At 38.0% G+C, this 14,995-nt stretch overlaps 1 protein-coding gene across 3 annotated transcripts in view; it reads left to right on the forward strand.

Moving 5' to 3' along the window:
• The window catches only part of GNPTAB (N-acetylglucosamine-1-phosphate transferase subunits alpha and beta), a 55,836-nt gene that overhangs the window by 17,572 nt on the left and 23,269 nt on the right, over positions 1-14,995 (forward strand). For all 3 annotated transcript variants that reach the window (XM_086611167.1, XM_086611169.1, XM_086611168.1), the window contains exons 3-8: positions 2,337-2,456; positions 4,432-4,473; positions 5,176-5,381; positions 6,074-6,138; positions 6,407-6,541; positions 14,657-14,818. In XM_086611167.1, the coding sequence (XP_086467293.1) occupies positions 2,337-2,456; positions 4,432-4,473; positions 5,176-5,381; positions 6,074-6,138; positions 6,407-6,541; positions 14,657-14,818 (730 nt within the window). The remainder of the gene's footprint in view (positions 1-2,336; positions 2,457-4,431; positions 4,474-5,175; positions 5,382-6,073; positions 6,139-6,406; positions 6,542-14,656; positions 14,819-14,995) is intronic.

A 14,995-nucleotide genomic window follows, 5' to 3' on the forward strand; every position in this document is an offset into this window, starting at 1 on the left:
ACAGAATTTGAGGGAGGAAGTTTTTGATCTTTTCTGTCCTTCAACAATTTGCAAAACAGCACTCTGCATATTAAAAATAGTGTTTGAGAAGGATAATGCAGAAATGACACTTCTGTTCCTTTCTAATTTTAAAGCAAAATGCCACTACATGCTTTTCAAAATATAAACTCTCAGTACTTTTTAAGAAGCTGTGAAACCAACCAGAAAGCTTTGACAAAGACCAAAAAAGGGATACCTTAACAGTGTTACTGATCCTAATTGGGAGCAACAAATTAATTTGTGTAAGATACCTGTTTTTTGTTACGATGTTTGATAATCACTACTTTCTCAATCAATGTGTGCTGTAAAAATGAGTTAAGAAAATTTATCCAAGTTATTTGGATAATTTTTAAGCAATTAGATTAGTGAATCTGCAAACAGTTTACTTGCTTTAATAGCCTTTTTTCTTGGTCTCTGTTGCCACTGGTAGTGACGAAAGAGCTTGCCATGCCAGGGTTAGTTCAGAGTTGACATACCCGCATCTGACCTAAAATGTTTTTCCTCTATGGAGTTTATTAGTGTTTGGCTGTATGTGACATAATTTCAATGCTAAAAATTAAGCGTGGCAAATCGCAGTTATATGTGCTATTACATGGAAACACACTTTTAGCAAATGAGAAACTGGGGAGAGGCTTCAAAGAAGTCAAAATTGCCTCTTACCCAAGAAAGAGCTGGATCTGAGGCTTTTTTTGTTTTGATATTTTATGTTGTCCAATGAAGCCTGGGCAAAGAAACTATGCTTTGCCCAGAAGACTGAGGGTTGGGCATTTTTGAAATCACCTAGCTTGAGTCAGATGGTTCCTCCTAAAACACTCTTGTACTAACTGATGACAACAAACGTGGAAAAGCTGGAAGAACTGCCATTGAATTTCTACTCCTGTGGAGGAGTTTTTAGTTCAAAACATGCCTTGAGTCGCACCTGTTAATGAACCAGAAGCCAGTGTCATCTCCTGAGAAAGAGGTGAAATAACTGATTAGAAGGGTAGTTGTATTTAGTAAATTAACTTTTTTTGCCTGTTGAGCGTGTAGCCTCCAGTAGTGGTGCATGTCAGAGGTGAGGGAGACTTTCTGGGTGGTGCTGCTGGGGAAGGCAGTGCTTCTTAGATGTTTGGACTGTCTGAGTGACCCACTGTTATCCTTTAAGCGTTGTAGCTCAGAAGCAGTGACAAAATGAGTATAAAATGTTCCTGTCTATTGTGCTGTGATCAGCTACTGGCTGCCCTTTTACCAAATTTTGTGCTTGTTATTGAATCTCAGCCAGTAGAAAATGATGCTGGGTGGAAGTTGTCTGCATGTCATGCTGTACAAAGGAAGGTGGAGGAGATACTCACCTATAAGCTCTGTCTCTTCGAATGCTTTTTGAAGGATGCAGTGGTGGTGGGGGGAAGGCAAAACACTTTCCTTGAAAACCTCATTGTGTGACTCCCTGGGTCTTAGTGTTAGAGAAGTGCTCAATGTTTGCAAGGCCATCTACAGTTCAGGAAGATATTGAGTAGCTTGACCTGGTACTTTTGAAAGTAATAGTTTAGGTATCCTCCTGTTGTCAGGGACTGAGGGATTCGCCTATGGCAGCAGCTTGCAGTACCCACTGAAACAAAGCTGTAGGCCTCAGAAAGGAGATTGTCACAAAAAAAAAGCAACCCAACCCTTTTTCTCTTCTTCTGCCTTATGTATGCTAGGAAATCTGTAACTGTCTAGAAACAGCTCCAGGATATTAAATTGTGTCAAGAATGAATTTGCTGTTTCTAGACTCTGAATTTATGTACCCTACTTAGGTTGTTGGTTTATGAAATGCCCTGTAATTAATATGTTACTAATATCTGAGAGGAACTCCTAAGGTAGAGACCTGGTCCTGCTGAGATCTTATTGGCCTGTGCAATTAAACAGCAAGTATGATTTAAGTCTTTATACTTCGTGCTGACCTGTCTAACGTAGTTGGTGAATTAAAGATGTGCCTGGATGGTGGTATGGATTTGAGAAATACTTTATGGGTTCAAAGGAGTTGGGTTACAGGTTAACGTCAGTGAAATTCAGAGCATGAAGTTCAGATTTCATTTAGTTACTGAACTGTTATAGCCACTTTATGTCCTTTTTGGTTTTGTGTCTGTGCTGTTTTGTCAAAAGGCTTGTGTATAGTTGAGAGATGAGATATATAGCTAAATAGAAGCTTTTTGCTTTGTCTTGTTTGCAGCGCAGACACCAAGTGTTTCTGTTGTTATACAGAAATTGCTATTGTAGGATGTCATAAGCATTTGTAATATTAAACAGCTCATGTAGCTTTCATTTGAATTATGTAGGCTTTGTTTACCCATGCCGATTGATGTGGTGTACACCTGGGTGAACGGCACAGATGTTGAACTGATCAAAGAATTGCAACAGGTGAGAGAACAGATGGAGGAAGAACAGAAAATAATGAGGTAATAAGATTATGTGTTTTTTTCCCTTTGACCAACAGCAGCAATCTAATGCAGTACTGGCCCTCTTTGTTTTTCTTGCATGTTACTCAACATGAAAATTCAAAGCGCACTTTATCACTTCATTTGATTATTCTCAAAACCGTGTTTCAGTTCTATATTTTGCTATGAAGTACTATCTAATCAGAAAACTGTTTAAGATACAAAGAATAAGAATTTAAAGTAATTAAGACTGTTCTGTCTTGAATTTTTAAAAAGCCATGCAGAAAATTATGCTTTTTGTATGTAATTTTGTACTGATTTCTATAACTCAATTTGTAAATAATAATAATAATAAAACTGTATCTCAAGTGTATAACCTGTCTTCAACCCCTTCCTCTTCACTGCCCCTGCCCCCTGTATTTATTTTTATAATGGGCCTAAAATCTTAAGCACGTATTTCTTAAAGACTCCTTTTTAAAGTTAGATTCGTAGTCTCCCCAACACTGAAACCGAGAAAGAGGGAAATAATTTATTCCTGTTATAAAGGTATGAGTCAGCCTTCTACCTAAGGAGGGAAGGACATGTATTGCTGCATTTCATGTTATAGATTGTGCTATACTCTTCTGCAAATTACTGATCTAAGGCTTCAGACACAGACTGCTGCAGATACCTTGGATTGTGTCTTGTAACCATTGGTTTAGTTCTTAATAGGCACTCTGTTGTCACATGATCTGTTTTGGCCAGAAAATATGCTAAATGGAAGAACAAGTCTGTATTTTAAGGGCAGTAATAGTTTCAGAATAACCTGAAATCCACAAGTGAGTGGATTGATCTGAGTTTTGGCATGTTATGACTTGCAATTTAGGTACCACTGACAATGCGATCACAATTGAAATTCTGGATCTTTATTTTGCTACATAAACAATGAAGGTATTAGTAGAACTTTAAATCCATCAAGTTTAAACATCTTAAACATAGGCACGATCTCTGCTCTGAAAAGCTTTCAAGTTTATGCTAATCTTTTCCTAGCAGTTCATATTGCAAATGTTAGTGGTTTTAGCTTTGTCACACTCATGCTGTGATTCCTGTTTTACAAAGGGAAAAAACACATATTGTTTTTTCCATAACGCTGATTTTGAAAGTTGATATCAAGTTTATGAGCAAGATTCATGTCCATGCCACGTTCATTATCTATAGGGGCACCTGATTCTCTCACTTGTAGATAACTTTTTTCATGTACTTTGAAATCAGTTAGCACTGTTACAAAAAGAGCTGTTTCACGGGATTAAGATTACTGCAGAAGACAAAGGCAAGGATGCTGTAAGTCTCTGCTAATGAGTGTGTATTTTGTATTGCATAGCAAAACTTTGTAAATTGTAACTTTCTTGTTGATATGCCTGAATTGAGCTAATCATGTTCCAGGTGCTTTATACTTCAGTGGCAGAGAGTAGCTCAAAGGATGGTGGTTATCTTTCTATTTGTGTGTGTAGAAGGGTGCCCTTCTGATATTATGATTATTATTTAGCATCGGCACTGCACTACCTTTGCATTAATCCTCATTAACTTCTATTTGCACATGACAAATGCATGATAGACCTTATCAGAATAGGTATCTTAGGCAAAACAATTAAGTCAGCCTAGTTTCAGGTCACTTCATCCTGGTTTCTTACTCGTGTTTTTCATATCAACATCAGTTTCGTTAAGTAATCTAATAATAACCCCTGAAAATCCTGTTAGCAGAAAGAGTCTTGCTGCCATAGCTGCCAGCACAACCAAGAATTTTTGAGCTACACTGCACAAGGGTGAGCAGTGAGGGGCACGTATGTCAGCCTGTGCTTGCCTTGGCAAGGCCAATGGCCAGGCCTTGGCAGTCTTAGAACTGGGTTGTCGGTGCTTTCACAATGCGTCTTTGACTCAGTTAACAATCTGAAATTAGACTAAATTCCCTACTGTCAACTCAGTATTATTTAATGTAGTCGTTTTGATTTTGTAATAGGGAAATCCTTGGAAAGAATGCAACAGAACCAACAAAGAGGAGGTGAGTTTTTGTGGTTTCGGGCATAAGTTGGAATAAATGCTATCCTACTCATTGTTAGCTGAAAGCAGATGCTGTCTGGGGACGTTGTTTTGTTTTCTATAGCCTGTTCATGCTTTCCTTCTGTGTCACTTCAAGAAAAGTTGGCGACATGGTAATATATGTGTTGAATAAAAGTAATGTTGCTGTGACGTTTATGAGTGAGCTTCTTAAAACATGACAATTTCTGAAGTTCAGAAAGCGTGTCCTTGTCACTGGTTAGGCATAGTTCCTATTCCAGGTGTGGATTTTTCAACGTTGTTTTCACTTGTCATTTGCATACGTGGCACTACAGGTAATTATTTGCGGAGGGGCCAAGCCTCTTGTGCCTCTGCTGCCAGGAAGCAGCAGGGCCTGGTCTGTTACATTCTTTATTTGGCTTTGTCATTCTGCTGTTTAAAGATCTCTATGAAGTCTCCTCTGTGGGCAAACTTTGAAATCTTGGAAACTTTTGAAAAAACAGTTATGGGAATGAACTAAACTGTAACAATGAGAGATTCCCCTTGTGCAACAAAATAAGCATGCTCTTAGTAATTTCTCCCTGCCCCAACAGATGTTAGAAATAATCGATCAGATTTTACAAAAACATCTTTCACTGCATCTAACATCGATTTTTGTCTTAAATTTTCTACTAGTGTTAAATATACCTTTGGTGTTTTGCTTTAGTGAGAAGCAACTGGAGTGTCTGCTGACACACTGCATCAAAGTGCCAATGCTTGTCCTGGATCCTGCGCTGCCTACCAATGTCACGCTGAAAGACCTGCTGTCCATTCATCCTGCTTTACAAGCTGCTAACAACATGTTCTTTGTAGCAAAACCAAAAAATCCTTCTACCAATGTGACAGTAATTGTTTTTGATAGCCCAAAGGATGGTAAGAACCTATTTGTCAGATTCCAGGTGGATTTTCTAGAGGAAGGTTTTCAGTAACCTGCTGTGAATTAAGTTTTATTTTCTTTCCAGTACTGACTCTGCTGCTAATTTTCTGTTTGACTTTAGCAAGTCATTCAGTGTCTCTCATCTCCAGTCTGTTCCTCTAGATGATGACATTGATGATACTGTTTGCTTACCTCCCAGACAACTGATTACAGGTTGTTAGGGTTCCATACTTTAGAAGACTATTGCAAAACAGGTTTGATGTCTGAGTATCTGTGTTGCACTGATAATCTCAAAAGACTGAGGTTTAGACTGAGGAAGATTAGTTTTAGAAATCCTCTTCTAATTGCTGTGAAATCTAGTTTGAATATTGTGCAGTAACTTCTGCCCTTTTTTAAAGGTTTGCATACCTTAAAACAAAAATATCCTTGTGTTCAGCATATACAAATAGGATCTTAGAGCAGATACGGTTGTCTTATTTTGTTTCATATGTAGCGCCCTACCACTGCGACCCACTAGCCCAACCACTGGTGTTTATTTTACCACCAAGAATTATTTTCCATTTACAAAAACAGCTCTTCACATCATAAATATCCAAATCTTGTTAACTTGCAAAACTATATCTTAGTTACTAGAATATACAAAAGTGACTTTCAGTTTTTGATTTGTAACACATTTTATTTGTTCTAGTTGAAACTGCCCACTCTGGAATGTTAAAAGACAACAGCAAACAGATAGTATGGAGGGGTTACTTGGTATGTACTTTTAAAATATCTTGATTAGCTTTTGTAGATGTTAAACTTCTTGTACATTTTTAGAAAGTGTTTCTGTACTATTATTTTTCCATAACACACATGTTGTAAGAAGTAAAAGCTTTTAAAATTATGCTTATTTCAATTTTGAAGTTTGGCTTAAGTGACAAAATATATACTATTAAATCTGTCACCTGATGAAGGATTGACAGATAAATGTGAATTGCTGTAAGTTTTAAAAAGTCTTTATACCCTGTTTTCCTGTTTTTAGACTACAGACAAAGAAGTTCCAGGTCTAGTATTAATGCAAGACTTGGCCTTCCTTAGTGGATTTCCACCTACGTTCAAAGAAACAAATCAGCTACGAACAAAACTACCAGAGAGCCTGGCCTCTAAAGTAAAACTGGTAAGAATCTGGAAGAAAGAGTAACTTGGTTGTATTGTTTTTTTGGAATGGTTCACATACGAGATCTCACTCGCCTAGGAGACTTAGGATGTTTCTGATACTAATCTGTTTTTCTGTGTGACTCTTTTCTTGAGTTGTAAAGAGTAGTAAACAGTGACTCAAAAGTTGCCTTCAAAAGACTAATTGTTTATTCTGTGACTGCAAGTTATTAGGCATTGGATTTGATAGCCTGCAACTGGTTAAAAAGTACCAGTGTTTTCAGTTTCTCTCAGCCATTTGCTGTAGGCTGTTGTCTTGCAGAAGTATACTATAGCACTGGCTCCTTTCATGTGACAGTATGTTGTTTACGTAGCTTCTTAGCTTTTTTCTTCCCTCATTGCTTTTAGAAGAATTATCTTAATACTAGCAGCACTGGATTTTTTCGTAGCTTAATGCTGTATTTTCTCTGCCAAGTACTCTGCATGATCTTGAGCAAGCTGCACTTCAACTTACCCACCTGCAAGGCAACAGTAGATCACAACTTGTGTGACTATTCCATCTGTTAAAGTTTTGTGCCTTCTATTCTCCCTTGCCATTTGGACGCCTTTTCCAGTTACAACTAGGTTTAACACGTAGGTAAAAGTCTCAAAAGTCTGTGAAAATCATTGGCTTATGTATTGGAGAAAGATGTGATTGGTGGTGTGAAAGGGCCTGAGGTCAGGGAGTTTGTGGAGGAGTTAGCAGGGATAAACGGATGTCAATCCACAGGTAGTCTGTCTTCCTTAGTCTGATGCCCACCAATAGGATTTGCTAATTCACTTAACGGCTTGTTCTTGGGGCTCCAATAAGCGTGACTTCCTTTCCTTTCCTTGTCATTTTTTTTTTTTTTTTGGCAGGCTGAGTTAACAAATCATGTATTCTGCTATTGCAGAAACTATATTGTGTAACCCCTTTCATACACTCGTCCCACTCCAACTTAATGCAAGTTGAATTTCTTGTCTTGGCTTGTTAACAGGCTGTCTCAATGATGATAGAAACCTTCCAAAGTAAACACATTTGTACCTCTCTTCCTACACAGGCTTAAGCAGCTTAACAGAGAGAGCTCTTAAACAGTTATTTAAGCTTAAATAGCTCTTTTCTTTTGCCTTTGTTTACATCTGTCTTGTATTCATAGAGAGTGGCTATGGCTTTCTTAGCCACTTTGCTGTATCAAGTTAATCAGGCAGTGCTCATCCCACAGTGTTGGCTCTCCCTTCCTCTTATCCTTCTGACAGCCCTTCCCTGCCACTTCCATTGTGGATTTGTCTGCCTTCAACACGATTGACTGCAATTTTGTACAGCACTTCAATGAGGCGTCACCAGAACTTTTCACGCAGTGAAAAACACGTAGTACGTAGCTAACCCAAGGCCAGCAGACAATCAGAGACTTGGTGTGTGCTAGATTTATGCTCGTTGCAAACAGTGCTGCCACCGTTTCTATGTAACCTCCCTTGTATCCTTCCACTGCTGTGTATCAGTGGTGTTGACAAAAATTGCTACTGTGAATCTGTCCCTGCTTTGGGTGAATGATGGCAGATGTGCTCTGGGGTGACGGAGGCATCCTTCCTTCTTTTTCCTTGGTGGCACATCGGTTAAATAGCAGTGGATATTTGTATGACCAGTCTGCCAGTCTCTGCTTGTTTTACGTGCCATGGGTACTTTTTTAATCACTTAAAAGAAGTGGTATTTACTGCAGAGAAATGAGATTGTTATCCAACAGGAGATGGTACTTCAGTTTTGCTGTCTGAGAAGCTAAGTTCTTCATTTCAAGTTTGCATGAGGAACATTGTTGGTTGAATTCTTCCTGACTTTGAGCTGTCTGAAGAATCTTCTTTGGGTGCAAGTTCATCCATTTGGATTTGGAGTCTTTTCTAGTTCCTCACCACAGCTTAAGTTACTGATTCTTGGTAGTTTTAACACATTTGACTTAATGGAGCAGAAAAGCTCAGAATACCAGCTCTTCTCATTTGTTAAACTTGCCCTTTAGCGTTTGAGAAATTTAGTAACAAGATGTTCCTCAAGTATTTTTTTTTGTTTCAATTTAAAATCAATTAGCTTATGTTTTCCTGACTTAGGGTTATTTTCTAGGAGCAGCTCTTCTGTAATGTTCTCATTAATTACCAAATTGGTGTCTGAAATAATATTGCCTCTATCAGTTGAGAGGTTATTTGGTGGAAAAGAAATCTATCTGCTTCCACATCTGGGAATATATTGGAGCACCATCCTAGGCAATATTTGTTCTCTGGTTGAACATCATAGATATAAGCTCTCATAGTAACGTAGTTCTTAGGAATGTTCCCCCCTCAAACAATATTTGGAGTTTTATATTTCATTCTGTGTCTCTTAAATGTTGCTTTATGTTCTTTTTCCAAAATTATTTTGACTTAGGTCAGTTCTTTTATCCATAGTACCCTACTCTTTTTTTTTTTTTTGAGTTCTGGTGCCTTGTGTTGTTTAACACCTGGTGTTCCTTACCAGTGTCTGGTGTCATGGCCCGTACTAATATTTTTGCTGCTAAAACATACTTTTTTTAGTATAAGAATACCTGTTTCTGTGAGGGTTTTTTTTTTTTTGGTTGTTTTTTCCCTTGTTCCCCAGTTCTCCCAAGGCACTTTCTAACTTTGTTAGTTGTGGTTATTTCTCTAATTGCATTATCTAACTGTAATTCAAGTCAACATTGATGCTTTTGCTCCTTAATGCTCCTGTATGGATTTTTCCTTCCAGCACTGAGAAGTTAATAATTCTCCCCAGGACTTCTGCTGTAAATCTGTCAAGCCACAGACCTTATTCTTAGACTAGCCCATGTCTCTTGTGCTGTATTAGAGACCTTCCCTCTTTTATGAACACCTTGGAAGAACGAAATATCCAGATTTCTTCTAATTACTTTAGAACCATCTGCTGATTTTATTATCTTGTGGTTTTAGGACTTGTGGAGTGATTCTACTTATATTGCAGTTATCTTTTTTCTGTTTCATCAGATGATCCCTTTCATCATATTTTTTCTGTGCCAGTAGGATCTCCTAGTAGTATTAGTCCAACAAAAAACATGACGGATGGATTCTTTGTGTGTGTTCTGCTTCTCATTTCCTATCAGCTGGCTAGTCTGTTGTCCATATCCAAGCTGATCACTAGCTTAACTCTGTAGCAAATTTTAAAAATGCTAGAGTTTCGCTGTGGTTTCACATTGCTGTCCAAATGAACATAAAGACTGCATCTCTGAAGTGTCTTAGATACGTCTCCCATCTCCTGGTCTGTTTTTATGGAAGCGACATCACATGCCTATTATCTTTCTACGTGATTTTTTTCTTATTTGTGTTTTTCTCTTTGTCGTCAGTCACGTGTCATATGGTTGATCACAAATCTTTCTGTTTGTGCTGGTTCTCTTTTCCCTGGTTCGTTCTTATCTTTGTGTGAACATTACCATTGTGATCTGCTCATTATCTGTTCCTAAGAGCTCCTTTTCTGCAATTTGGTTAGGTGCGTTTCTGTATAAACACAGTTTTTCTCAGGTATTCAAATCATTCTTCAGTTTCTCCATCTGGTCATTGTTGTTGTCTGTGTGTCTTTTTCTGGTGGTGGATGCTTTAGAACAGTTAAATTTGGATTATTGTACCCTGTGTGGTCATAGCAGCAGGTTCTTCCCCAGCGAGTTCTGTACTCTTGATAGCAGCAATTTGTTCGTTTTATACCTATATAAATCTAAGAAATGTTTTATTTGCAAGGGTAAAAATTTTTGCATACGAAGTGTGGATGAGGTTGTTTCTATAGAAGCATTTACTAAGATCATAGCTCAGAATCAGTTCTTCATCCATTGGAAGTTGTAGGTACATGGTTATGGTAAACATGACCAAGTGTGATTTTCTTCTTACTGAGAAGAGAGATGCTATGTTAATGCTACAGTTAAGAAGTAGAAAAGTTGGTTATTTACGGTCTCCACTGAAATTTGCAGCAATTCCTCTGCTGCTATCACTTCTGGAATCAAATGTCTGTGAAGTGGTGTGAGATCCCTGGTGTTGAGGAAGAAAGTTGCACCTGAGTTTAGGCTAGGCTTGTGTCTCTTAGCTGCCTCCTGATGCTCAATGGGTTTCTGCATGCTCTAAGTGACTGTTTTAATGCAATGCTGGAAGTCAAGAAATAATAATTAAAAATTTCAACAATGCTGCTATTAGAAGGGAAGAAAGGTGAGAAAGGGAGGAGTGTAGTTGTTGATGCGTTTGCGTTGAATGTTGGTAATGCTGCTTTGATTGGATTGCTTTGGTTTGTTTGATTGAAATATCCAAAGAGGACCAAAAATTGCTTGAACATCTGGGCCAGGTGTTTCTTGTTCTAAAAGTCTCTCTGAGAAAAGCAGCTGAGCTCAACTAGAGGGGGATAAATTGTGGAGATTTAATATATAATGAATCAATTTTCTAAGGTGAATTGTGTGTTATGGTCTACTGAAATTTTGTACTTATGGCCTGCACTATAGTGTAATGATATGGAAATTTATTTCCAGAAGAAAGGTAAGCAGCAGTGTGCCACCTAATCATGTTTGGTTTTCTATGTTGTATGTGTTGTGTTATGACACGTTATGTGTTGTATGTGCTATGACACGTGTGGTTGAAAATTATATTTGGCTGCTTTTTATTTTCCATGCTTCCTTAACGATGCATTAGTAATCCACTAGATGGAGGTGTTACTCTGGTTGTGCAGCTGTCTGTATTTCTTTAAAGATGTTCTGTGGTACCTGCCCATGAAGAAGAACAACTGAAAAAAAATTTCACATTTCCGTTCCCCCCTTTGCTGACATTTCTAAAGCAAACTATCATTGTTCTGCTTAAAAGAGACTCTTGTGACTTAAAAGCTAGATAGTGCTCTAAAGACTGACAGGGAAAGGATTAGAAGGGCAAGAGGAGTTGATATGGTTGGTATTGGTTTTTGAGGCTATCATGCTAACACCATTTCACAGAGATAATATACAATTTTTGGAGAAAGTTGATTTTCATTAATATCCTGATTGCTTCAGGGAAAGACAAGAGCTTGCAGATCTCCTTCCTTTGTGAATTATTGTTTCCTCTTTAATCTGCATGTGCACACATATATGGACAAGTTATGTTGGAAACTAAGGACTGGAATGTCTTAATGGCTTTGCCTTACTAATGGAAGAAAATCCACATAGGAATGTGTAGGCACAATGATGCTGGGTGTTTGTTGTCCTTACTGCCTTGAGGCTGGGGAATCTGAGATTCTTACTGCTCCTCTTGTCAGTGTTGATGGAGTGGGCAGGCAGCTTCAGGGGTTGGTGTTTTATGTTCACAGAGATGTAGTAAGTAAGCTTTGTAGAAAAAAAAAAACAACAAACAAAATAAAACCAACTAAAGCATTGCATTGGTTTGGCTGTGAGATGACCCTCCTACTTAGTTACCTTGTAAAAGGAACTTGATAAATTTGTAAATACGACAGTATTTCATATTTGTAAAACTTTTTGTATCTCTTTAACACAACATATGCCTCCCCCTTCCCTTGCTATGTGAGCATGTGAGTTTTTCAAATATCCATACTGGAGTGTGAAAAAAGGAACATCTCACTTCCTTAACAGTTGGCTTTGGCCATTAAAAAGATAAAGCGTAGTAATTTAAAGGCTGGTTAAGAGTTCCACCTCAGGAAAAAAAAAAGATCTGCTCTTGAGGTCTCTTAACTTTCATTTCCACATTCTCAAGTTTACTTCCACATGGAGTGAGTGGCTTAGCCCATCCGGCGTGCCTCCTAGTCTAGTAAGTCTAAGCATTGCCAAACATGCTGACTCCAAAGGAGAACCTACATTTACAGTTACCTGGTGTGGAGAATGCAGTTTTCCTGTCTCGTTTTCAAGTGCATGATATAAATGCACACAGGTGGTGGTCTGTGCATGTGCCTGCATGGTGTCTGTTCAGCCTGCTTGTGTTAGAAGCTGTGGCTCACCTGATCACGCTGACTCTGTGCATCTACCTGCTTGTTTTTCTGTTCTATTTTCACAATACCTTTTGATCTGCTGGCCTGTGTCAGGATGGAGATGACTTCTAGAAGATAGTATTTCAAGGGAATGGACAATTGCTGTCATACTCACTGAGAGGAGGATAATACCTGTGAGACATCGTAGAATCTGCCAGGGGAGAATTTCATTTTGAATATACCAGCAACAAAATGCTCTGAGCAGAGCTTGAGTTTATTACAATCTAGTTAGTTATGTCACCAGATGATGTTATTGATAGCTCTGCTTATAAAAAGACTTGTTTCTTAGAAAAAGTATTGGTGGAAAAAACCACTGATGTAATAAAAATAATTTGTTCAATGTAGGAGTTATCTTAATGCCGATGCTGAGTAGTGGAGCACGTTTTTTCACTACTTCTTTGTGCTTGGACTGTTATATTTAAAATCTAGTGCCTATATGCTGTGTTAGCAGTGGGAAGGGAGAACTATTTGTTCTCTAATAAATCTAGTTAGGAACCTGTAGTACAGGTACCTATTTTGTTGACTCTGGAAACAAATTAAAGAGAAACTAAACAATCTTAAATGCTTTCACAGCTCTAGAATGGTAATATTTTTGGTTTGTTATATGTATGCTTTAAATGACAGATTCTAAGGGACTGCGTGACACTGTTGTATTCCTAAATAAAGCACATACCCACTGATGGCAGCTTTGCAATCTGTAGCATTTTGATACCGATATTTTTGGAGGTTGCTAGCTGCAGTCCGTAACTATACCTCAGCCGTTTAGCTACTGAAGCCATCCTTTCCACCCATAGGTTCAGATGATTCCACCCATAGGTTCAGATGATTCCCTGGAAGGTCTGAGATTTATCAGATTTTTCTAATGGCAGGCCTCATAAGTCAGATTGAAAGATCTCAAATAGCATATGAGTCAAAGCATCAACAGCTTTAAAATGTCACAAGTGGGACAGCTGGTCTTGCTAAGGGAAGAGGTGCTAACTCTGGGACAAGAGTTGTTTTAAAATGAGCAGAAAGGGTCAGATTTAATAAATAAATAAATAAAAAACCCAACACAGGTATTATGAAATAAACTGTGGTGGTTTTGCTGTTTTTGAACATTACAGTATCAAATTTTGTTAAGTTATGAATTGCTTTTACAGATCTCATGCAACTGAAAATCTGGTAGATGTGCTTATTTGTCTTGTGTTGCATGAAGGAACAAAAATTAAGCATAGCATCTAATAAATATTGTTAATGATTAGCTGCATTTATTCTCAGACTGTTGAATGCGTGCACTTGGTGAATCAAAGTGCAGTTCTGCTTTTAGCTTGTTTGCGTCTGTCCATGCTGCTTCATATGGAAAACACAGCGTTTTATTGGATTATGCTGTATTTCTAGTGAAATGTTTTGGTGCCCTGCAATTTGTAAGCTGTACTAGCTGTTAGAGAGGATGCGTAGTGCAAGCTCCTTCTTATCCTGTGCATTATGAAATCTGATATGCAGACTTACTAGTGGCAAGAGATAAAAACAGCAAACAGATCAAACAGTCCCCAACTAAGAAATGACCTTAACAGCATATTGGCAACCATCATTAAGGACTTGGAGACCCACATGGATTAGTTCTGGAGCCCTTTGTATCTCAGATTTCTGAGCCGTAGGTTGATCTATGAACCATTCTGAAAATTTCACGCTTCTGACAGCAACGATGAGTTGGTGGCCTTAATTTTCTGAGGAAAACGTTGCTTGGTTAAGATGGAAAAAGAGTGTGATTCTGTCAGTCATACAATAGACTTGTAATAAAATATGATTTTTTTTTTTTAAGGGGGAATGGATGGGGCCTTTCTGTTCACTTACTCCAGAAATATTTGTAATATGGACAGCTTTGCTGTTGCTGGATCATTGTGTAAGAGAAATTTTGTTTGGAAAGTAAAAATCAAGCACTGAGCACTGTTCTGTATCTTTAATGTTTTTCATTTCCCATTTTACTACCTCTTTTTGTGTTATTACAGAATTGTAGTTCTTTAAAAGCAGTGTTTACCAGTTGTTCTTATTAGTAACTCTAGTGAGAAAAATACAACAAAAAGATGGAATTAGCAAAGGGGGAGTGCTGCTGTGGTGCATGCCAGAAATTGTTGTCTGCTTGTGTAGTTGCAGCTGTATTCAGAAGCCAGCGTGGCTCTCTTGCAACTGAATAACCCTAAAGGTTTCCAAGAACTGAGCAAACAAGCAAAGAAGAACATGACTATAGATGGAAAAGAACTGACGCTTAATCCTGCTTATTTGCTATGGGACCTCAGCTCTGTAAGTCAGGTAGGTAAATTCTGTTACGGCGTGTAAGGATTGTAGTATTTAAAAACTACAAGTAGAGGCTAACTAGTCAATGACAAGGAACATGAGATTTCTTCCAGAAGCTTGGAAGTGTTAAGAATCTGGTATTTAGTATGTTGTAAAAAAACATCACAAGAACACTGTCAAATTTCTGAAATG

Source organism: Tauraco erythrolophus, chromosome 4, assembly GCF_009769465.1.
Source record: "Tauraco erythrolophus isolate bTauEry1 chromosome 4, bTauEry1.pri, whole genome shotgun sequence".
NCBI lineage: Eukaryota > Metazoa > Chordata > Aves > Musophagiformes > Musophagidae > Tauraco > Tauraco erythrolophus.